Source organism: Babylonia areolata, chromosome 30 (genome assembly GCF_041734735.1).
Source record: "Babylonia areolata isolate BAREFJ2019XMU chromosome 30, ASM4173473v1, whole genome shotgun sequence".
In the NCBI taxonomy this organism is placed as follows: Eukaryota; Metazoa; Mollusca; class Gastropoda; order Neogastropoda; family Buccinidae; genus Babylonia; species Babylonia areolata.
In genome coordinates this window covers 10,023,459-10,050,141 of record NC_134905.1, presented here as the reverse complement: position 1 = coordinate 10,050,141, position 26,683 = coordinate 10,023,459, and the positions used below count along the sequence as shown (strand labels likewise).

The 26,683-nt window shown below is 47.1% G+C and overlaps 1 protein-coding gene across 5 annotated transcripts in view; it reads right to left on the bottom strand.

Moving 5' to 3' along the window:
- LOC143275604 (ribonuclease H2 subunit B-like) overlaps positions 1 to 26,683 on the bottom strand; it is a 112,295-nt gene that overhangs the window by 17,518 nt on the left and 68,094 nt on the right. For 4 of the 5 annotated variants that reach the window (XM_076579832.1, XM_076579831.1, XM_076579830.1 and 1 more), the window contains 3 exons: positions 22,594 to 22,658; positions 16,221 to 16,329; positions 13,448 to 13,529 (listed from right to left, as the gene is read on the bottom strand). In XM_076579832.1, coding sequence (XP_076435947.1) covers positions 13,448 to 13,529; positions 16,221 to 16,329; positions 22,594 to 22,658 — 256 coding nt within the window. Of the gene's footprint in view, positions 1 to 4,267; positions 4,385 to 13,447; positions 13,530 to 16,220; positions 16,330 to 22,593; positions 22,659 to 26,683 lie in introns of those variants that run through there. The other variant, XM_076579833.1, reaches the window with a different exon arrangement.

The following is a 26,683-nucleotide window of genomic DNA, read 5'->3' as shown; positions in this document are numbered from 1 at the left end:
TGGGTCCCTGGACAATTCAATACATGTTCATCCAGTGGGTCCCTGGACAATTCAATACATGTTCATCCAGTGGGTCCCTGGACAATTCAATACATGTTCATCCAGTGGGTCCATGGACAATTCAATACATGTTCATCCAGTGGGTCATGGACAATTCTGTACATGCCAATCTACACCCTACAACCAGTCAGCCACACTCCATGTGAGGAACACAGTGCACACCCTACAACCAGCCACACTCCATGTCAGGAACACAGTGCACACCCTACAACCAACCAGCCGCACTCCATGTCAGGAACACAGTGCACACCCTACAACCAACCAGCCGCACTCCATGTCAGGAACACAGTCCACACCCTACAACAAGCCAGCCAGACTCCTTGACAGGAACACAGTGCATACCCGACAACCAGCCACACTCCATGTCAAGAACACAGTGCACACCCTACAACCAGCCAGCCACACACCATGTCAGGAACACAGTGCACACCCTACAACCTGCCACACTCCATGTCAAGAACACAGTGCACACCCTACAACCAGCCACACTCCATGTCAAGAACACAGTGCACACCCTACAACCAGCCACACTCCATGTCAAGAACACACTGCACACCCTACAACCTGCCACACTCCGTGTCAAGAACACAGTGCACACCCTACAACCAGCCAGCCACACTCCATGTCAGGAACACAGTGCACACCCTACAACCAGCCACACACCACGTCAGGAACACAGTGCACACCCTACAACCAGCCAGCTACACACCACGTCAAGAACACAGTGCACACCCTACAACCAGCCAGCTACACACCACGTCAGGAACACAGTGCACACCCTACAACCAGCCAGCTACACACCACGTCAGGAACACAGTGCACACCCTACAACCAGCCAGCCACACTCCATGTCAGGAACACTGTGCACACCCTACAACCAGCCAGCTACACACCACGTCAAGAACACAGTGCACACCCTACAACCAGCCAGCCACACACCATGTCAGGAACACAGTGCACACCCTACAACCAGCCAGCCACACTCCATGTCAGGAACACAGTGCACACCCTACAACCAACCACACTCCATGTCAGGAACACAGTGCACACCATACAACCACCCAAACTCCATGTCAGGAACACAGTGCACACTCTACAACCAGCCACACTCAATGTTAGGAACACAGTGCACACCCTACAACCAGCCACACTCAATGTTAGGAACACAGTACACATCCTACAAACAACCACACTCCATGTCAGGAACACAGTGCACACCCTATAACCAGCCAGCCACACTCCATGTCAAGAACACAGTCCACACCTTACAACCAGCCACACTCCATGTCAGGAACACAGTGCAAACCCACAACCAGCCAGCCACACTCCATGTCAGGAACACAGTGCACACCCTACAACCAACCACACTCCATATCAGGAACACAGTGCACACCCTACAACCAGCCACACTCCATGTCAGGAACACAGTGCACACCCTACAAGCAACACACTCCATGTCAGGAACACAGTGCACACCCTACAACCACCCACACTCATGTCAGGAACACAGTGCACACCCTACATCCAGCCACACTCAATGTCAGGAACACAGTGCACACCCTACAACCAGCCAGCCACACTCATGTCAGGAACACAGTGCACACCCTACAACCAGCCACACTCCATGTCAGGAACACAGTGCACACCCTACAACCAGCCACACTCAATGTTAGGAACACAGTGCACACTCTACAACCAGCCACACTCCATGTCAGGAACACAGTGCACACCCTACAACCAGCCACACTCAATGTTAGGAACACAGTGCACACTCTACAACCAGCCACACTCCATGTCAGGAACACAGTGCACACCCTACAACCAGCCACACTCCATGTCAGGATCACAGTGCAAACCCTACAACCAGCCAGCCACACTTCATGTCAGGAACACAGTGAACACCCTACAACCAGCCACACTCCATGTCAGGAACACAGTGCACACTCTACAACCAGCCACACTCAATGTTAGGAACACAGTGCACACCCTACAACCATCCAGCCACACTCCATTTCAGGAACACAGTGAACACCTTACAACCAGCCACACTCCATGGCAGGAACACAGTGCACACCCTACAACCAGCCACACTCAATGTCAGGAACACGGTGTACACCCTACAACCAGCCACACTCCATTTCAGGAACACAGTCCACACCCTACAACCAGCCAGCCAGACTCCATATCAGGAACACAGTGCACACCCTACAACCAGCCACACTCCATGTCAGGAACACAGTGCACACCCTACAACCAGCCACACTCTATGTCAGGAACACTGTGCACACCCTACAACCAGCCACACTCCATGTCAGGAACAAAGTGCACATACTACAACCAGCCACACTCCATGTCAGGAACACAGTGAACACCCTACAACCAGCCACACTCCATGTCAGGAACAAAGTGAACACCCTACAACCAGCCACACTCTATGTCAGGAACACAGTGAACACCTTACAACCACCCACACTCTATGTCAGGAACACAGTGCACACCCTACAACCAGCCACACTCCATGTCAGGAACACAGTGCACACCCTACAACCAGCCACACTCCATGTCAGAAACACAGTGCACACCCTACAACCACCCACACTCATGTCAGGAACACAGTGCACACCCTACAATCAACCACACTCCATGTCAGGAACACAGTGCACACCCTACAACCAACACACTCCATGTCAGGATCACAGTGCAAACCCTACAACCAGCCAGCCACATTACATGTCAGGAACACAGTGCATACCCTACAACTAGCCAGCCACACTATATGTCAGGAACACAGTGCACACCCTACAACCACCTCCCGAAACCTGGAGGGGGTCAGGCTGGTGTTCTCTTGACCCTCTCCCGGGAGGGTCACTACCTTGTCGTGGTCGGGAGGCTTAGTGGCCAGTGATCGAGCGAGCTATGTCGGCGGGGGCATCAGTGCTTCTTGGGGTTTTGCTGCTCTGGTCCCAGGTCTTAATTGACAGCCTACATAGCCATCGTAGCTGTTCAGGCTGAATAAGTGGTGGTTTTTGTACTGATGCCCCTGATAGGGCTTCCCATGCCGAACAGGTCGTGAGTGAGGCCCAAACTTAACGTGACCCACTGTCCCTTTCGCTATTCTCTATTCTTCTTTTTACTGCCTCTTTTCTGTTCTCAGCTCCCCATCAAGCCTTCTTTTCCACATTCTTTTTTTCTCTGCGGCCTTCTTTAGGCCCGCCGTGTTTGCCATGCGGCGCGACCTGTGATGGAGGGGAATGAGATCCTGGGGATTGAGAGAGCACACTGCTCTCAACACATCCCTTTGGCTCGGACCTCTCCTAAGACAGGCGGCACACATTGGCCCGTGTGTGTCAATCGGCTACCCCTTCGTGGGGCTGGGTCAAGACTGGCAGTTTAGAGGCTAATGAAGGTAACCCCCGTAGTGCTCGGCTCTCTGTCCCCGGGAGCTGGGCATGATCGGGGGGGAACACATTGGAGCTAGGCTGTTGGTCGTATATCCCTCCCGAAACCTGGAAGGGGTCAAGCTGGTGTTCCCTTGACCCTGGCCCCGAAGTTGGACCCCATGGTGGGTGGGTAAGGGAGGGATGAATTTATAATTTTTTCAACATGAATTCCAAACAATTACACACCCCTACATTTGGAAAAAGACGACGACAAGGAACAGACGACTCAGACTCAGATTCGGAGGTAGTTGAGACCTCTGGATTTTGGTCGTCGTGGCTTGTGATGGAGGGCGCTGATGACGAAAAGCCCTTGTCGGCTCTCAGCCCCTTCGCTATCCAGAAGGGCTTTCAGTGTCTGGCAGGATCGCTGAAATCCATCAAGAGGCTGAGGAGCGGAGCGTTCTTAGTGCAGACAGAGTCAAAAAGGCAGACACAGCTTCTTCTCAAGGCGACCACTTTTGTGGATAGGGCGGTGAAGGTTTCCCCTGCTCAAAGGGGGTTATCAGATGCCCGGAGTTGAAAGGTGTGTCTGAAGCTGAGATCAAGAGCGAGCTGTCCTCTCAGGGAGTGACCGACGTGTACAGGGTGACGGTGAGGAAGGGGTCGGACAGAGTCCCGACCAACACTTTCTTCCTCACCTTCTGCTGCCCAGATGTCCCCAAGGACATTCGAGTCGGATACCTGATGGTTAGTGTAAGCCTGTACGTGCCGTCCCCTCTGAGATGTTTCAAATGCCAGAAATTTGGACACGTGAGAGACCGATGCAAGGAGGAAGAGGCGTGTGGCACCTGTTCGAAGGCGGCGCACCAGGGCGATTGCGTCAGTCCAGCCCGTTGTGCGAACTGCGGAGGTGGCCACCCGTCCTCATCAAAAGACTGCCCCGCCTGGAAAAAAGAAAAACAAATCCAGAAGGTCAAGACAGAAAAGAAGATATCCTTCTTTAAGGCAAAGAAACAGGTGGAGGCCGCGTCGCCTAAGGCGTCTTACGCCTCTATCGTCAGACCCAGGACGGTGGACGTCGTGGTCCAGACGACGTCCACAGGGACGCAGACGGACGACTTAGCCACCTCGTTAGAACCGTTGGCCTTGGGTGGAGGCGCCGTGTCCACCCCTTCCCATCCTGTGCGGCAGTCCTCAGGGGCTGCTGGGCGGGAGCGGAAAGCCTCGGGCGGAGGCACGTTGTCCGCCTCCCGCCCCACCCCACCCCCCGGCCCCCCTCGCCCCGCCTCTCGTCTGCCTGGCCCTCGGGCTGGCGGAAGTGGCCGGAAACCCCCCGTACCTCCTAAACTCAAGGAGGGGAGGGTTGCGGCCTCAGTGGGATCAGGAAGAGCCGAGGTCGTGGATATTCCGACGTGGTCGGAATCAGAAAAATTAATTTCTAAAAATAAGTACTCCATCTTGGCCGACCTTGAGCCACCGCAAGCAGAGGAGCAGGGGGTAGCGATGGAATAGGCTGCTGCTTTATTTTTTTTTTAACCTTTTTAAATGGCAGTGATCCACTGGAACATCCGGGGGTTCTACGCCAATTTCCAGGAACTCCAGCTGCTTTGTCATGCTTTGAAACCTTCAGTGCTGGCGCTGCAGGAGACTCTGCAAAGAGATGGCAAGGTTTTATCTCTCTCTGGTTTTAACTCCGTTTTTAAACCCGCTCAACCGAAGCAAGAGGGATTGACGGGAGGTGTCGCTCTTTTTATTCACAAGTCCCTTTTATACAGTACAGTTCTTTTAAGCACCCCTTTACAGGCGGTGGCAGTCAGAGTCACACTTGAGAAAACCATCACTGTCTGCTCTCTCTATCTTCCTCCTTCCGTCCGTGTTCTGAGGCAGGACCTCATGAACCTGGTCGACCAGCTCCCACATCCGTTTTTACTGTTGGGCGACTTCAATGGACACTCCCCGCTCTGGGGAAGTGAGATGACATCAGCCTGAGGTCTTCTCTTGGAAAACCTTCTTTCTGACATGGACTTGTGCTGTCTTAACGACAAGTCTCCCACTTACCTTCATCTGTCCTCCACCCCACAGATGGAGAAGGTGACTCTCTGCCTGACCGCCTGAACTATGACAAAGCAGACTGGAGTTTTTTTACCACAAAGATAAGAGCGGAGCTGCAGGAAGAAACAGTATTGAAAAGCAAGGACCCTGCTGACACTCTGACTCGGATCGTTTTAGATTGCGCCAAAGCAGCAGTCCCATCGTCTACCTCCAAGCCTCAGGTGCCAAGAACGCCCTGGTTCAACGCGGAATGTCGGGAGGCCTGTAAGTCTCGGAAGAGAGCGCAGCGACGCGTCTTTCGGAGACCGGAGACCGATAGCGTTCGAACCCATCAACAGCTGAGGGCGAAAGCCAGGTATGTTTTTAAAAAGAGCCAGAGGAAGTCATGGAGAGATTTTTGCTCTTCCTTAACCTCCAACACACCCAAGAACAAAGTGTGGAGGGTTTTAAAAAGAATTAAGGGCAAAAACGTATGCCCAACCTTTCATCATCTTAAACTTTCAGACGCTCTGGTCACAGAGAAGAAAGCAGTTGCCAACTTGCTTGCCTCCACAACTGAACAGAACTCGAGATCTGCTAACAAATCTGCTCGGTTTCTTAAAACCAAAAACTTGTCAGAAAAAACACCATGTAACTTCTTTTCCGACAACACAGAGAATTACAACCTTCCTTTCACAATGAATGAACTTAAATCTGCCCTTCAGACCTGTACGGATTCCTGTCCAGGAATGGACGAGGTCCATTATAAACTCTTAAAGCATCTTCCCCAAACCTGTCTGGACACCCTGCTTAAAGTTTATAACCACATCTTGGTCACAGGCTTTTTTCCACCCTCCTGGCGGAAAGCCCTCATAATCCCGCTGCCGAAACCGGGAAAAGACCCCTCTAACCACCGCCCAATAGCACTGACCAGCTGCATCTGCAAACTGATGGAGAAGATGGTCAACGGTAGACTGATGTGGAAACTAGAGACCGACGGCCTTCTGGCGAAAGAACAGTGCGGTTTCCGCAAGCATCACTCTACCGTTGACCATCTGGTTCATCTGAAAACCACTGTAAGAAATGCCTTTGTAAACAAACAACATGTGGTGGCCATATTTTTTGACTTGGAGAAAGCTTACGATACCACCTGGAAATTTGGTATTCTCTCGGACTTGCACAAGCTTGGCTTCCGAGGACACCTGCCTCAGTTCATCCACAATTTTTTACAAGACAGACAATTCCAGGTGAGAGTCGGCACCACCCTGTCCGACATTCACGAGCAGGAGCTGGGTGTACCGCAAGGGAGCGTCCTGTCGCCGGCTCTTTTCAGCATCAAAATTAATGACATCGTTCAATCCGTTCAGAAGGGATCGGACAGCTCGCTGTTCATGGACGATTTTGCCTTATATGCCAGCATCCAGCGATGGCTTCAGCTCTGCGTCAACAAAATCCAGTGTTGGGCAGAGGAGAATGGCTTCACATTTTCGTCCTCCAAAACTGAATGCATCCATTTTCATAATTTTCGCCAGTTCTATCCGGACCCTGAAATCCGTCTGGGAAAATCCACCATCCCGGCGGTCAAGGAAGCCAAATTTTTAGGGGTCGTCTTTGATCAGAAGCTGAACTTCCTCAGCCATATTAAACAGCTGAAAGTATCTTGCCAAAAAGCCCTGAACATCATCCGAGTTGTGGCACACACGAACTGGGGTGCTGATAAGAGAACTCTCTTGCACCTCTACAGAGCCCTGGTCCGGTCCAAACTGGATTATGGAAGTGTAGTATACGGCTCAGCCAGACCGTCCTACCTGAAACTGTTGGACCCTGTACACCACCAAGGGCTCCGTCTCAGCTTAGGTGCTTTCCGCACCACCCCTGTGCACAGCCTGTACGCAGAGGCGGGGGAACCGCCTCTCTCCAACCGCAGACTGAAGCTGACCCTAAACTATTATTTGAAATTGTTTTCTGAACCTACAAACCCTGCTTACGACGCTGAATTCAACAACCTTTTCGGTAAGAAATTTAAAGACAACCCAAACTGCATACCTCCCCTCGGACTCCGCATTCAGCCGCACTTAGAAAATGCCGATCTGGATGTCGGTGGCATCTCAGATTTCTCTAAGTTCCCTGACAGCCCCCCGTGGACCTTTAGAACACCTGAGGTCCGATTCGATCTGGCCTCATACCGTAAAGACTCCACCAGTTCTCTGGCCTACAGAACTTACTTTTCGGAACTCTGCCACAAATTCCCCACTTTTCAAAGTATCTTCACTGACGGTTCCAAGTCAGAGGACGGAGTCGCTGCATCTGCGTTCTGTCCCGCCTTTCCTGACCGGCCCTCAATGGAACACATCCTGTCTGACAGCTCTGTGTACACTGCAGAACTGACCGCACTGGTTCTGGCGGTAAAAATGGTTCTCTCTTCGAAACAAAAGAGATTCATGATCTTTTCCGACTCCTTGTCAGCCCTGGAGGCGATAGCCTGCAGGAATATCACTCATCCCAAACTGCTGGAATTTTATGAAACTTTTACTCTTGCAACAAAGAAAGGATACGAGGTTGTGTTGGCCTGGGTTCCAAGACATGTTGGCATTCGTGGTAACGAAAGGGCGGACCTGCTGGCCAAGAACGCTGTAAAGAAAGAATTATCCAGATCCTTTGTACCATATACAGACATGAAGCGGAAGGTGAACACTTACGTTAAGGATCTTTGGCAAGAGGAGTGGAACACCCAGACGGACAACAAGCTCTTCCAGATCCGTCCAGACCTAAAAGAGACCCTCCCTTCGGGGGTGAAGAACAGAAAGGAGGAGTCTGTGCTGTGCAGACTGCGTGCGGGGCACACTTTTTTTTACTCATTCTTACTTGTTGAAGGGGGAAGAGGCCCCTCGATGCATTCCCTGTGATGAGCCTCTACCGTGAAACACGTGCTCCTTGACTGTTGGGATCTGCATGACGTTAGACGCAGACATTACATGGCGGTTTCTTTGAAGACTTTGTTTCGTGATGTCCCTCCGTGGGCACTGATGGACTTCTTAAAAGAAGTGAACATTTTTAACCAGATTTGAAGGCTTTAAACTCTGGAAGTTTTTTTTTAACTTTGGAGTGGAAAGTGGTGACTCATTTTAATTGGTTGTTTTTTCATCCTTGTAGTAGTTATTGACGCGGCGATAGCCTTGAGATGGCCTTAGTGGTGGGCGAGGCTCTAAGCACCATAATTTCATTTCATTTCTTTACCCTACAACCAGCCAGCCACACTCCATGTCAGGAACACAGTGCACACCCTACAACCAACCAGCCACACTCCATGTCAGGAACACAGTGCACACCCTACAACCAGCCAGCCACACTCCATGTCAGGAACACAGTGCACACCCTACAACCAGCCACACTCAATGTTAGGAACACAGTGCACACCCTACAACCAGCCACACTCCATGTCAAGAACACAGTGCACATCCTACAACCAACCACACTCCACGTCAGGAACACAGTGCACACCCTATAACCAGCCAGCCACACTCCATGTCAGGAACACAGTCCACACCTTACAACCAGCCACACTCCATGTCAGGAACACAGTGCACACGCTACAACCAGCCACACTCCATGTCAGGAACACAGTGCACACCCTACAACCAACCAGCCACACTCCATGTCAGGAACACAGTGCACACCCTACAACCAACACACTCCATGTCAGGAACACAGTGCACACCCTACAACCAACACACTCCATGTCAGGAACACAGTGCACACCCTACAACCAGCCAGCCACACTCAATGTCAGGAACACAGTGCACACCCTACAACCAACCAGCCACACTCCATGTCAGGAACACAGTGCACACCCTACAACCAGCCAGCCACACTCCATGTCAGGAACACAGTGCACACCCTACAACCAACCAGCCACACTCCATGTCAGGAACACAGTGCACACCCTACAACCAACACACTCCATGTCAGGAACACAGTGCACACCCTACAACCAGCCAGCCACACTCAATGTCAGGAACACAGTGCACACCCTACAACCAGCCAGCCACACTCAATGTCAGGAACACAGTGCACACCCTACAACCAGCCAGCCACACTCCATGTCAGGAACACAGTGCACACCCTACAACCTGCCACACTCCATGTTAGGAACACAGTGCACACCCTACAACCTGCCACACTCCATGTTAGGAACACAGTGCACACCCTAAAACCAACCATCCACGCTCCATGTCAGGAAGACAGTGCACACCCTAAAACCAACCAGCCACACTCCATGTCAGGAACACAGTGCACACCCTACAACCAACCAGCCACACTCCATGTCAGGAACACAGTGCATACCCTACAACCAGCCACACTCAATGTTAGGAACACAGTGCACACCCTACAACCAGTCACACTCCATGTCAGGAACATAGTCCACACCTTACAACCAGCCACACTCCATGTCAGGAACACAGTGCACACCCTACAACCAGCCAGCCACACTCCATGTCAGGAACACAGTGCACACCCTACAACCAACCAGCCACACTCCATGTCAGGAACACAGTGCACACCCTACAACCAGCCAGCCACAATCCATGTCAGGAACACAGTGCACACCCTACAACCAACCAGCCACAATCCATGTCAGGAACACAGTGCATACCCTACAACCAACCAGCCACACTCAATGTCAGGAACACAGTGCACACCCTACAACCAGCCACACTCAATGTTAGGAACACATTGCACACTCTACAACCAGCCACACTCCATGTCAGGAACACAGTGCACACCCTACAACCAACCACACTCCATGTCAGGAACACAGTGCACACCCTACAACCAGCCACACTCCATGTCAGGAACACAGTGCACACCCTACAACCAGCCAGCCACACTCCATGTCAGGAACACAGTGCACACCCTACAACCAGCCACACTCCATGTTAGGAACACAGTGCACACCCTACAACCAACCAGCCACACTCCATGTCAGGAAGACAGTGCACACCCTACAACCTGCCACACTCCATGTCAGGAACACAGTGCACACCCTACAACCAACCAGCGACACTCAATGTCAGGAACACAGTGCACATCCTACAACCAGCCTGCCACACTCCATGTCAGGAACACAGTGCACACCCTACAACCAGCCAGCCACACTCAATGTCAGGAACAGAGTGCACACCCTACAACCAGCCAGCCACACTCAATGTCAGGAACACAGTGCACATCCTACAACCAGCCACACTCCATGTCAGGAACACAGTGCACACCCTACAACCAGCCAGCCACACTCAATGTCAGGAACACAGTGCACACCCTACAACCAGCCAGCCACACTCCATGTCAGGAACACAGTGCGCACCCTACAACCAGCCAGCCACACTCAATGTCAGGAACACAGTGCACACCCTACAACCAGCCAGCCACACTCAATGTCAGGAACACAGTGCACACCCTACAACCAGCCACACTCCATGTCAGGAACATAGTGCACACCCTACAACCAACCACACTCAATGTCAGGAAGACAGTGCACACCCTACAACCAACCACACTCAATGTCAGGAACACAGTGCACACCCTACAACCAGCCACACTCCATGTCAGGAACACAGTGCACACCCTACAACCTGCCAGCCACACTCCATGTCAGGAACACAGTGCACACCCTACAACCAGCCAGCCACACTCCATGTCAGGAACACAGTGCACACCCTACAACCAGCCAGCCACACTCCATGTCAGGAACACAGTGCACACCCTACAACCAGCCAGCCACACTCCATGTCAGGAACACAGTGCACACCCTACAACCAGCCAGCCACACTCCATGTCAGGAACACAGTGCACACCCTACAACCAACCAGCCACAATCCATGTCAGGAACACAGTGCATACCCTACAACCAACCAGCCACACTCAATGTCAGGAACACAGTGCACACCCTACAACCAGCCACACTCAATGTTAGGAACACATTGCACACTCTACAACCAGCCACACTCCATGTCAGGAACACATTGCACACCCTACAACCAACCACACTCCATGTCAGGAACACAGTGCACACCCTACAACCAACCACACTCCATGTCAGGAACACAGTGCACACCCTACAACCAGCCAGCCACACTCCATGTCAGGAACACAGTGCACACCCTACAACCTGCCACACTCCATGTTAGGAACACAGTGCACACCCTACAACCAACCAGCCACACTCCATGTCAGGAAGACAGTGCACACCCTACAACCTGCCACACTCCATGTCAGGAACACAGTGCACACCCTACAACCAACCAGCCACACTCAATGTCAGGAACACAGTGCACCCCCTACAACCAGCCTGCCACACTCCATGTCAGGAACACAGTGCACACCCTACAACCAGCCAGCCACACTCAATGTCAGGAACAGAGTGCACACCCTACAACCAGCCAGCCACACTCAATGTCAGGAACACAGTGCACATCCTACAACCAGCCACACTCCATGTCAGGAACACAGTGCACACCCTACAACCAGCCAGCCACACTCAATGTCAGGAACACAGTGCACACCCTACAACCAGCCAGCCACACTCCATGTCAGGAACACAGTGCGCACCCTACAACCAGCCAGCCACACTCAATGTCAGGAACACAGTGCACACCCTACAACCAGCCAGCCACACTCCATGTCAGGAACATAGTGCACACCCTACAACCAACCACACTCAATGTCAGGAACACAGTGCACACCCTACAACCAGCCACACTCCATGTCAGGAACACAGTGCACACCCTACAACCTGCCAGCCACACTCCATGTCAGGAACACAGTGCACACCCTACAACCAGCCAGCCACACTCCATGTCAGGAACACAGTGCACACCCTACAACCAGCCAGCCACACTCCATGTCAGGAACACAGTGCACACCCTACAACCAGCCAGCCACACTCCATGTCAGGAACACAGTGCACACCCTACAACCAGCCAGCCACACTCCATGTCAGGAACACAGTGCACACCCTACAACCTGCCACCCACACTCCATGTCAGGAACACAGTGCACACCCTACAACCAGCCAGCCACACTCCATGTCAGGAACACAGTGCACACCCTACAACCAACCAGCCACACTCAATGTCAGGAACACAGTGCACACCCTACAACCAGCCAGCCACACTCCATGTCAGGAACACAGTGCACACCCTACAACCAACCAGCCACACTCCATGTCAGGAACACAGTGCACACCCTAAAATCAACCACACTCCATGTCAGGAACACAGTGCACACCCTACAACCAGCCACACTCCATGTCAGGAACACAGTGCACACCCTACAACCAACCACACTCCATGTCAGGAACACAGTGCACACCCTACAACCAGCCAGCCACACTCCATGTCAGGAACACAGTGCACACCCTACAACCAGCCAGCCACACTCCATGTCAGGAACACAGTGCACACCCTACAACCAGCCAGCCACACTCCATGTCAGGAACACAGTGCACACCCTACAACCAGCCAGCCACACTCAATGTCAGGAACACAGTGCACACCCTACAACCAGCCAGCCACACTCCATGTCAGGAACACAGTGCACACCCTACAACCAGCCAGCCACACTCCATGTCAGGAACACAGTGCACACCCTACAACCAGCCAGCCACACTCCATGTCAGGAACACAGTGCACACCCTACAACCAGCCAGCCACACTCAATGTCAGGAACACAGTGCACACCCTACAACCAGCCAGCCACACTCAGGGTCAGGAACACAGTGCACACCCTACAACCAGCCACACTTCATGTCAGGAACACCGTGCACACCCTACAACCAGCCAGCCACACTCCATGTCAGGAACACAGTGCACACCCTACAACCAACCAGCCACACTCAATGTCAGGAAAACAGTGCACACCCTACAACCAGCCAGCCACACTCCATGTCAGGAACACAGTGTACACCTACAGCCACTTACCCCAGGTGCTGCTTCAGACTGGCCGCCAGATCCAGGGGCAGGTAATCACTGACAACGCCGTAAGCATACTTGAGGTAAGCCTCTGTCAGGACACAGACACACAGGGTCCATACTGGTCTGTTATAACAAAATCTTAAACTTTTTAGGCAAAAAAATAACAACTAGGATATCAGGATCCAGGAATGCCATAGTAGTGGTGTAGTTCTGGCTCACAGACTAATGGTACATTAGTGGTGTAGTTCTGGCTGACAGACTAATGGCACAGTAGTGGTGTAGTTCTGGCTGACAGACTAATGGCACAGTAGTGGTGTAGTTCTGGCTGACAGACTAATGGCACAGTAGTGGTGTAGTTCTGGCTGACAGACTAATGGCACAGCAGTGGTATAGTTCTGGCTGACAGACTAATGGTACAGTACTGATGTAGTTCTGGCTGACAGACTAATGGCACATTAGTGGTGTAGTTCTGGCTGACAGACTAATGGCACAGCAGTGGTGTAGTTCTGGCTGACAGACTAATGGTACAGTACTGATGTAGTTCTGGCTGACAGACTAATGGCACATAAGTGGTGTAGTTCTGGCTGACAGACTAATGGCACAGTAATGGTGTAGTTCTGGCTGACAGAGTAATGTCACAGTACTGATGTAGTTCTGGCTGACAGACTAATGGTACAGTAGTGGTGTAGTTCTGGCTGACAGACTAATGTCACAGTACTGATGTAGATGTCACAGTACTGATGTAGTTCTGGCTGACAGACTAATGGTACAGTAGTGGTGCAGTTCTGGCTGACAGACTAATGGCACCGTAGTGGTGTAGTTCTGGCTGACAGACTAATGGCACAGTACTGATGTAGTTCTGGCTGACAGACTAATGGCACAGTAATGGTGTAGTTCTGGCTGACAGACTAATGGCACAATAGTGGTGTAGTTCTGACTGACAGACTAATGGCACCGTAGTGGTGTAGTTATGGCTGACAGACTAATGGCACAGTAGTGGTGTAGTTCTGGCTGACAGACTTAATGGCACAGTAATGGTGTAGTTCTGGCTGACAGACTAATGGCACAGTAATGGTGTAGTTCTGGCTGACAGAGTAATGTCACAGTACTGATGTAGTTGTGGCTGACAGACTAATGGCACAGTAGTGGTGTAGTTCTGGCTGACAGACTAATGGCACAGTAGTGTAGTTGTGGCTGACAGACTAATGGCACAGTAGTGGTGTAGTTGTGGCTGACAGACTAATGGCACAGTAGTATAGTTCTGGCTGACAGACTAATGGCACAGTAGTGGTGTAGTTATGGCTGACAGACTAATGGCACAGTACTGATGTAATTCTGGCTGACAGACTAATGGCACAGTATTGGTGTAGTTCTGGCTGACAGACTAATGGCACAGTACTGATGTAGTTGTGGCTGACAGACTAATGGCACAGTAGTGGTGTAGTTCTGGCTGACAGACTAATGGTACAGTAGTGGTGTAGTTCTGGCTGACAGACTAATGGCACAGTAGTGTAGTTCTGGCTCACAGACTAATGGCACAGTAGTGGTGTAGTTTTAGCTGACGGACTAATGGCACAGCACTCGCCACCTTATGCTCCCTGCATGAACCTTCATCTGTTACATGCATGAGAAAAGCAAGTTTGGTGGGGAAAATCCTTTCCATGTTTCAGGATCAGGTCTTTTCCCAAATATCATCTTACATTTCAATCAAAATTCATATCAGACAATTTTCCACTGTGATTTTTGAGTGATAGAAATGAAATGTAATTTTTTGTTTTAGTAATATGGAGAGCCAAATTTAAAGACTGTTTCAAACCTGGGTATTTTTTAATATTCTAAACACTTCGAGACTTAAAGAAGGAATGTCATTTTTTTTATTTACAAATTCTAAAAAGTTTTTAAAATCTTTACAAACGCTCAAATAGTACTGAGCACATATGAAATAAGCACAAATTATACTCTGCTATAGGAAATAAGTACAATATTTCCAAAAATGTAGAAAAACAAACAACCAACCAAATAAAAACAAAACAAAACAAACATGGGGTTGCTTTCTCAATTCCAGCATTTACAGATGGGGCTCCACATAAAATTCTTTCATGCATCTCGTGCACACATACACACACACACACACACACTTAAGAATAAGCAGATACAAACTGTTCACTGATTTATGTCTACACTAAGACTGTAAGAGTGATATTTGCACAGTACACGCATATGACCACACATACTCTTCCCCTCTCTCTATGTCTACACTAAGACTGTAAGAGTGATATTTGCACAGTACACGCATATGACCACACATACTCTTCCCCTCTCTCTCACACACATGCACGTACACACACATACCATCACACACACAAATGCTTACATACACACAAGCAAGCACATGCACACACATACACATACATATAATGTGTGTGTGTGGGCACATGTATGTAAAACGCACACATGCATGTGCACACATACTCTTTCTCTCCTTCACACAAACACATACACAGACACACACACACAGTCACATATGCAAATGCAAACACTCAGACAAGCACACACACAAACACACACATGCACATTCGCACACACTCATACACACACACACACACACATGCACAAACACACCATAAATTTGTGCACAAAGCATATTCACTAGGGAAAGAAGCACTTAGGAACATACATGTTCGGTAATTGTATTCAGCACCTTCACGTATGTGAACTCCATTGGGCCAAATGCCTAACAAATTAAACCATTCTGACATCGACTTGTGTTAACACTCACCCTCTCCGTCCAGCTGATCATTCTTGCTGCGGATGAAGTTTGCACTGTGTGCTCCACTCTCTCCAACACTCACTTCCTTCCTCCTCAATGCCTCAGCTACATTTTCTGTCTGGAAAAAAACCCAAAAAACCCACAAATGCAGATAGTTTCAATGTCCAGGTGAACATGCAGATACCCACCATAATTTTCAACCTACTGGGATGTGCAGCGCATAAGGTGCACCCTCTGAATTTAAAGAAAAAAGTTATTTCAAACACATATACGGTGCACACATCCAAAAAGCCACATCTGCCATAAAGTTGAAGTCCTCTGTTATGGCTCTGCTCACAGCGGATGTTACTTTCTAAATAGTGACATCATCTTCAGAAAACTGGATCAGAATCCAACTTGTTTTCATGTGCTTGTTGACTGGACCCTGTGACTCTATCTGATCTGGTATCTGCTGCTTTTTTCAGCATTTTTTTTTTTTAAACAATTTCACAGGCTTCAGTCGATGTACACTATTGTAGTAGCCCCAGTTCACTGACTTGTCCAATCAGAATCCAGTCTGCTATCTGTGCTTTTTTCCCCCTTTTAACCCACTTCAGTTTTATTATTAACACTGAAATCCAAAACGATAAGAAAAAGTGCAACCACCCCTCCCCTGCCGCCTCAACCACCCTCCCCCTCTCCCAACCTCTTTCTTCAACGTTACCGGAAAACTAAAATAATCAACACCACCTCTGTACATCTGTTATAAGCGTTTTGATTTTCTTAAAAAATATATATTGAATCTTTCAAAGAAAACTATATCAAATTTCAAGAATATGTGATGACAAAACCACCATCTCTCTGAACAAAAAGGCCTCTGTTTCAATAGGAACCATGAAGTGATCTCGATCCTGATTATATAAAAGTGTTAGCTGCAAGTGTTTCTTTTTTTCTTATCTTTTGCAGAGGCAGATCTACCTGTGCTTTCAGTCCCGTCCACCATTTCGCTTTGCATTCTGCTTTCAAAGAACAAGTTCACTTCTGATTTCTCTACTTTCACACCATTAATTTATCCCAGACACAGCTTTTTTCTCCTGGCCTAAGGTTGAACTGCGATCACGTTCAGTTCAAATTAGGTTTCAGTTTGATATAATGGTGAACATGAACCATGTCAGATCAAACATTGGACAGACTGAAGTGCTGCTGTTCAGAGTAATCTTCAATGTTTACTGGGATCTTTGATGTTTCATCATGACAGATGCCACCTAGTGGCGGTCAGAATTTAGTTTTCAGACAGATTTGGCGCACACAGCCTATAAGTATAAGGCATCAGATTTGATAAAAAATGTAGCACTTTACAGGCTGAAAATTATGGTACCCAATGGTTATGACGCTCTGATAAATATGCTGGTGTATAAATAACTGCCTGAATTTTCTGATGAATATACAGATAAAAACAAAACAAATACATCATGAGGCAAAGTATTTCTGCAAACATCCATTTATTACCTTCTTCTTTTTCAAATAAATCCAGTCAATATCCAATGTGCTTAACTTCTACATTATCATCATTATTACTATTATTATTCACATTAATACATTATTATTATTAACCCTTTTGCTGCCAGGAAAATAAAACTGAACTGAAATCTATTTGCCAGGGTTTTTTCACAAAAAACGGGTATAAATTTTCCAAAAATTCTGTGCTCTTTGTTATTGGAGAAAGACCCATAAAAGTATATATTTTCTGAAAGGTAAATGAATAAAGAATACAAAACACATGCTGTTTTCCCATTTTACATATTCTTAGTGACATGCTGTTGTTTTGAAATCAGTGTTTTGTTTTTTGTCACATTTTCAACTTGCTCATTACAAACATTAGTCAGGTAATTTGCACAAAAACATCATATTTTCTGGACAAAGGGATATCTGCAAACACAAAATCATACTAGAACGACCACAAGATATATATATAAGAGATAGATACATAATACATTGTGACTTCTCCAAGTGATAAGATGGATGTGAGGCCACGCCCCCTCAGTCTTCACCCCCCCACTCCTCCTCACCCCTCTCACACGGTCACTTGATTCAGTTCTCATCAGACCGCGTTGGCTGCGTGCCAAGAATATCGCTCTGCTGCTAATTCGGTCATCTGTCGACTGCTAACATCTGTACAGCCGGCATCACTCACTGACAGTCGCATCTTGGCCACTCTCTTGATTGCTCCCTTTATTTTCTATCAGATCGTCCTATAAATGTTCATCACTATCTTCTCCTTCGAATTTACGCTTCAATTCTTTCTGAGCATCAGCTAAAGAAAGAAATCTTGGTTGATTTAGTTCGTCACGATCGCATGTCTTGAGCACGGCGTCAGTCCGACATTTTGTTAAGCGAGCGAGGAGAGAAGTCAGGCAAACACTTGGACAGTGACCCAACCAAAACGTTCAAATAAAGGACTGCTTCATGACGTAGATGGGGTTTCTAGCTATGAATAGAATCTAGAGATTCCCCAGGCTAAAGCTACCACTATTTTTGTCAACGAAGTGAATGCAAACCAGGGAAAAGTCAGAATATTTCGATGACGAGTTATCTCGTCATTGTGGCAGCAAAGCATACATGCTTGCCATGACGAGTTATCTCGTCATGCAGGCAGCCTAGGGGTTAATATTATCATTATTACTGTTGATACTTGTATAGCGCTTGTCTTCAATCAGAGACCAAACTTCACACACAGTCATTTGCATACCAGGCTGCCTTCCTGGGCAGACATGACAGCTGCATTAAGCTCTTGACTGGGCTGTTGACATACGGCATACATCATGAAATGTCGCTCACCAATGCTGTACTGACATATGCCATACGTCATGTATACAGTCTGTTAACCATTAAATTAGCTCCCCTGAGAGCTCTTTACCTCCCGAGTTCCATAAGCTGAAAATATTCACCTCATTGTCATATTTTGCAAGTTTGTACGAAGCTCAAGGCATGTTTGCAAAGCCATGGCTGAACGCAGACAAGCCCCAACACTTGCACAAGTATTGGAAGAAATCTTTCATGATGCAAATCGTAGAGATGAAGATTGTGAACTGAATGAGATAGAACTGCATGAAGTTGATGCTGAAGATGCCAATTTTGACATGGAGGGGGGTGGGAGGTGGGGTTGTTTGACGAAAATGAACAGACAAGCTCAGCTGATTCAAGATGCAGGTGGGTGTTTACGAGGTTTGTCAGTTTATTATTTGCTTTCTGTTTGTTGTTACAGTGAATATAACTGCACTGTGTGTGTTTTGAATGTGTTAGCTGTGGTAAGTAGATTCATCAGTCACTGATCAGTTTGTGTGTGAGAGAGTGAGTCACAGCACGAGGAGGCATGGCTCACTGGCTGGCTCCTTACTGATGACAACGTGTGTCGCTTGCCTAGAGCTTTCTGTGTATTCGTTCCCGAGTGTGTATTGGTTTGTTGTTGGTGTGTGTGTGTATGTGTGTGAGTGGGGCAGGGTGTATGTGTGTGAGTGGGGCAGGGGGGGGGGAGGAGATGATGTTTACAAAACTGAAATCAGAAAATTGTATGCCTAAATTACTTTGTCAATGCAACACTTGTAGAAGTGTGTGCGTGTGTGTGTGTGTGTGTGTTGTCATTTTGCAACGGAGGGAGGGGGAGCGGTAGGTGTGTGTGTTTGCATTTCAGCTTCTGAAAACAATCAAAAATAAAATGGTACCATTTCATAACCTTTTTATATGTAAAAAAAAAAACAACAACAAAAAACAAACTAACTTAGTCTTTTATACAATGTGTTTCAGGTATGCAGCATGGTGATCATGATGTTCGTCCTAGACCATCTGGAGTTGACAACTTGCCACAAACCTGCAGCTGAAGACCAGCAGCAGCAAGACCAAAGGGCAGTAAACAAGCCTCCAGCAATTGTGGATTACAACAAAAACATGGGTGCCATGGACCATCATGACCAACAGCTGCAGCCCTACGATGCCTCAAGGAAAACCCTGAAGTGGTACAAATAGCTGTGTGTGCATTTTCTACAAACTGCCATGCTGAATGCACACATCCTCTACAAAAAAGCAGGCAACAGCAGTACATTCCTGGACTTCCAGAAGGATGTAATTAGTGCCATGATTTTTGGTGACCAAGACCCAGATACTGCTAAAGATGACCACTCTCTTCATCTGTGTGGACGACACTTCATTGATGTCATCCCACCTACCCCAAAGAAGGCCCAGCTACAAAGGAGGTGCAGAGTCTGCTGGAAGAAAGGGCAAAAAAAGGATGTGAGGTTCTACTGCCCAGATTGCCCCAGCAAACCAGCACTGTGTCTTGAAGACTGTTTCCACAAGTACCACACACAGCATTTTTACTGGCGATAGATGCTGGGTGAGTACACCCTTTTCATTCTTTGCGTGGACTGTGTTGGAGTCTTATGGACCTGGACACTGTTGCTCAGCCTTGACAGTGTGTGTGGTTGATCACAACAGTTTCAAGAAAGACTGGTTGATGTTGTAGCACCTACATGATGGAATGACAGTCCCATTTTTTTTTCATTGCATTTTGTGGAATTTTTGTGTCAAATTGGCTCATTATTTGAACATGTATTAAAAACAAAATCTTGGTTCATTTTCCTTTCATTTGATGTGTACGTTTATGCACTTATCTTCAGTACTTTTTGAAATACAAGCAAATTAAAATCATTGGCGTGTTTTTCTTGTTTTTCTGAAAATTTTCTCAGCATAGGCTATAGCAAAACGTACTAGCAGTGAAGGGGTTAAGCATTCATCACTGGTTTCCTGTGTCATTCAGTCGGGCTTTCCACCACACACAGACATACGCATGTACAGCACAGCAGATTTTCTCATCAGAATTTTGCCAGGGACAACCCTTTTGTTGCCATGTGTTCACGAACTTGTGCTTAATGCATGCTTCATATATAGTAGCTCAGTTTATTGTCTCACCTGATTGATTAAAAAGGAAACTGAGCTGGTTCAATATGACTTTTTTTCTATCTTTCATGCTGTTTTATGAAGGTTTTAGTGGTATTCTAAAGACACTGCTGATCTTGAACAATTTAATTTATCTCAGAGCTCAGCCGGCCACACAGAGCCATAGCAGGGCTGAAAACAAATTGTCAACAGACCACCATCTACCTACCCCCCTCCCCTCCCCAACACCCCCCTAAAAAAAAGAGCAAAACCCTGTTTAACCATGAAAAAAAAGCAACTAAACCAGAATATCCATCTGATGTGGTCACTTCTGACATATTTCTCACAAGCAGATAAAAAAGAAAAATCTCCTGGAAAAAAAAACCCTAAAAAAAATGCACATAATAATTTGGAAGATCAGGAGAAAAAAAGACAAGAGAGGCAAGGCCTTCAAGACTCACTTGTGATACACTTTTAAAAAAATCCAAGCTTTTTATGTATTGAGTATAATGCATTTACTGTTATATTTATATTTTTTGTATTCTCTAAACTTGGCAGTTTGATCTGATATTCGACCCAACAAAAGATCTGTCATTATTGTCATTTTTTGTTCAAACAGGAACTTCTTTTGCTAAGCGTGGAAGTTTTATTTATTGCAAACGTTTTGGTGTCGGCAGTAAAACAAGGGAAATTACTCTGCTGGGGAACTTAGTTTGCTTTAAACTGATCTTTCTCATCTTAAACATTACATTTTGAAATTATACTCAATACATAAAAGCTTGCATTTTTTTTAAAAAGTGCATCACAAGTGAGTCTTGAAGGCCTTGCCTCTCTTGTTTCAAAATGTAATGTTTAAGATGAGAAAGATCAGTTTAAAGCAAATTAACTCCACTAGCATTACATAGTAATTTCCCTTTTTTTCTATCTGAACCAAAACGTTTGCAAAATAAATAAAGCTTCCATGCTTAGCAAAAGAAGTTCCTGTTTGAGCCAAAAATGATAATAATGACTGCTCTAGCTGTTGGGTCAGAATATCAGATCAAAGTGCCAAGTTTAGAGAATACAAAAAATATAAATATAACAGTAAATGCAGTTTGCATATAATTAGGCTTCATTCTTTATTTTTTTGTGCCCATCCCAGAAGCGCAATATTGTTTTAAACAAGATGAATGGAAAGAACTGAATTTTTCCTATTTTTATGCCAAATTTGGTGTCAACTGACAAAGTAGTTGCAGAGAAAATGTCAATGTTAAAGTTTACCACTGACACACAGACACACACACACACACAGACAACCGAACACCGGGTTAAAACATAGACTCACTTTGTTTACAAAAGTGAGTCAAAAAGTAAAAAAGACTCTCTTCATTCTTAACCAAAGATGGTGCTGTTACAAGGATTGGAACTGTGGCTCGTGACACTGAAAAGACCAACACTTTTAACCACTCAGGCACTGCATCTGTCAGCCTACCTTCATTGCCAACCAGGCCAGAGTCTTCTCCTTGTTGTATCGGTATGCTCTGATGTCATCTGCTCCTGTAACACCATTGTTGTTACACTTGTTATCTGTTCTATCATGCTGTTCAGGCAGAAACGCAGGGAAAAACACAAAGGGGAAGTTTTGATGGGGTAGAAACAGTAAAAGACAGGAGGATCAACAGAAGGAATGAGCAAGAGAAAGAAAAAGGCAGAAAAAAGTAGACAGCAAAAATTTTTTTTTTTTAATCTAAGCATTTCCACAAATGAAACACAGAGAGCAGGGTAAGCACTGATTTAATGCAAATTATTATTATCACTACTATCGTTTTTATCATTATTTAAAGTTCATTTCACAGACTGAAAGCAGGGAATACTGTGGAACAGTGGTATTGCTGATAACACACCTGTCAAGCTAAAAGCCAGAAATATCACACACCACCTGTGGCTCCAAGCAAGCAGATGCCTGATCACCCTGATATTATAATAATTTTGTCTTTTTAAGTTAATCATTTTTTGACAGGCATGGGAGGTGTTTGAAAGAAAAAAACAACTGAAAATTAGGAGCAGGTGGTGGCAGTGAAAATTTAAATATTCACTACAATGACTGAAATGTGATTTTTGGCAAACACCATGACAATATATGAAAAACAACAACAAAAAGTAATCGAATATGTTGACTGGTTCTGAAGATATTCCATTTTAAAGATGTGATGATGCGTACATGCTAATAGTACTTAATATTTTCACATTTTCAGTCATACTGTACTGTCCATGAGGGTACTGTAATGAAAACTCATATACGTTTAAAAACCATATAATGGCATATTGCACAAGAAAACAATAACACTTCAGCAGCAAAGAAATTGGAAAATATGCCTGTCAAAGTAAGGGGAAATAGAAAATCAAGATATATCAATCTGCACAGAATAGCAACTTTGAAGGTCTACAGCACTGAAAAGAATAGACAGTTGCATTTCATAAATAAAATATCTTGCATAGATATCATCACAGAAAGTGCACTGAATACATCACAGAAAGTGCACTGAATATCACAGAAAGTGCACTGAATACATCACAGAAAGTGCACTGAATTTTTTTCAGGCAGAATAGTTAACTGAATTTTAAGTATTAGAGTCTCAAACTGAAAAATCTTCAATTTGACCAGCGGAAAAAAAGACTGTTTATTGGGGTAGCATGCTGCAAAGATGAATATTTCAGTAACTGTCACAAGTAGGACCAGGAAATTTTGTGTGTGCATTAAGTGAACCTTGAACTTTTGGGCGTTGAAGCCTTCTTCAGGCTAGGTCGCCTCTCCTTGGTGGCTACAGCACTGGTTTGTGGCATGCGTGGCAAGCAGCACTATAGCTGAGTTACTGCAGGCAGGTTGGTTCGTACACACTAGGCAACTGTTGCCAGTGCGCGTCCAGCCTGGATTTGAAGCAGTTTAGGGTAGGGGCGGTCACAACACTGTCCGGCAGGTTATTCCATGAGTTCATGACTCTTTGTGAAAAGGAGCTGCTGCGGACATTCAACCTGCAGTGTCTTTTCTTTATCCTGAGGCTGTGGCCCCGGGTGTTGTGGCTGGTGGCTGGTTCTAACCTTGGCCTATCCATGTCGTAGAGCCCGTGCATGTACTTATAAGTGTCAATCATGTCTCCTCTGTTGCGACGGTGCTCTAGGCTTGGTAGGCGGAGGTGACGCAGACATTCAGGGTAGGGCAGGTCTCGGACGGTTGGCAGCAGCTTGGTGGCGCGACGCTGGACATCCTCTATGTCACTGCAGAGGGTCTTGTGATATGGTTGATATATGGAGTGACCGTATTCCAGAATCGGGCGAACAAGGCTTTTGTACAGGTTCAGGAAGAGGTTATCATCGAGGAAGTCGAAAGTTCGGCATATTATTCCGACAAGTGTATTGGCTTTGGCGGTTGTTTTTGCCACATGTTCTTTGAAAGTCAGTTTACTGTCGACAAATACGCCCAAATCTTTCTCCACTTCATGTTCCTCTAATTTAATGATGCAGTCTTCGCCGTTTCTCTTTCCTCTCATGGAGTACCTTGCAGTGGATTTCTTGTTTCCCAGTTTGAGAACGCTGCACTTATCAGGGTGGAAGTGGAGCATCCAGTCGTCTGACCACTGTTGGAGCCGGTTCAAGTCTTCCTGCAGGACAGAAGCTGCATTTGGTTGGTCACTGTGGTTAAAGATCTTCGTGTCATCTGCGAAGAGGTGAACCTCGCTGGAGCATACTGATGGCAGGTCGTTAATATAGATGACAAAAAGCATTGGGCCTATCACAGGGCCCTGAGAGATGCCACCTGTCACTGCTGCTTCCTTGGATTGTGCCCCGCTGACCACCACCCACTGCTGTCTTCCCGCAAGGAACCCCTGGATCCACCCCAAGACCTTTCCCTGGACTCCATGCGCTTCTAGTTTGGTCAGAAGACGACGATGAAGCACAGTGTCAAAGGCCTTCATGAAATCCATATAAATGGCATCCACGCTTCCTCCATCGTCAATGATTTCTGTCCAGAGGTCAAGCACATCCAACAGCTGGGTGGTACAGGAGCGGCCTTTAACAAATCCATGCTGCTGTCTGCTGATGAGTGCATTTCTCTGGAGGTGACTAATCACTTGATCACGGATCAGAGTTTCCATGGCCTTGCATATCACGCAGGTGAGGCTCACAGGTCGGTAGTTCGGCGCCAGCAGTCTGCTACCTTTCTTAAAGATGGGGGTAACCTGGGCTGACTTCCAGTCTTGGGGTACTTGGCCGGATTTGAGTGATCGCCTGAAGAGGATGGAGACGGGGACTGCAAGGATATCAGCTGTCTTGGCAAGAATCCTGGGGCTTATGTTGTCAGGTCCTGCTGCCTTATTGGGGTTCAGGTTTTCCAGTATCTTCTTGACGCTGTCTGCCGTGATGTAGAAGTCTTCAATAGGCTCACTGAAGTGGGAGTGTGGTGGCTGCGGCAGAGGGCCATCATCCTCTCGGGTGAAGACACTCTGAAAGTAGTTATTCAGAACCTCAGCTTTCTCTTGGTCCGTCTTTGTCTTTCCTCCATCTTCTTTCTTCAGATCCCCCACCCCTGTCTTTGAGGAAGTTTTTGCTTTGACATAAGACCAGAAGGCCTTTGGATTGCGCTTGGCGTCGGCAGCGACATTCATCTCCAATCTCTTCTTTGCCTTCCTGCAGTCGTGTTGCGCCTTATTGCGTGTCCTCGTGTAAGCAACATAGTCTAGGCCGTTTTTTGTTTGTAATCAACGACGAAACAGCTGGTGCTTCCTTCGTACTGTGGTGAGAGTGCCTTTGTCCATCCATTTTTTGCATTGTTGATTGCCTGACATAGTCTGGGGCACTGCCAGCTCCACAGCAGAATTGATGTTGGCCTTGATTTTCTCCTAAGTTTCATCTACATCTAGGTCCTCCAGTTCCTTTTCCCAGTCATGTGCTTGAAGTGTTGTTCGTAGCAGGTCATGGTCTGTCCTGTGGTAGTTGAGACGTGGTTTGTTTAGCGGTGGTCTGTACTCCATGTCTAAGGCAGCGATCAGAGTTACATGGTCGCTTTTGCCTAGGCTTGGTGCTACTGTGATGTCTTCAATTAGATTGTCTCTATTTGTCAGGATAAAGTCCAAAATATTGGCCTTCTGACCCTCTCTATAGCGCATGGGATCCTTCTGATGTTGGATGAGAAAGGCGTCACATGTCGCTTTCAAGAAATGTGTTGCCACATGATTTGTGCTTGCAGTGCTGATTTCTCGTGACCAGTCAATTTCTGGGAAGTTGAGATCTCCCATTATGAGTAGATCTCCCTGAGCAGCAGCCTCTGAAGCCATTTGCATTAGAGTGTTCAGCTTTTCTGTGCTCTCTGGACTGCTGTGCGGGTTTCTGTACACTAGGCCCACAAGTAGATTCTTTCCTTCTGATAATTTGCATTCAGCAAATACTGATTCTTCGAAGTCGTTGTCCGCATAGAAAACTGATGGATTCAGATCTTTGAGAACATACAGGCAGATGCCTCTCCCATCCTCATCCTTGTCTAGGTTATGAAACATTTCATATCCTTCCAGTTTCAATTCACACTC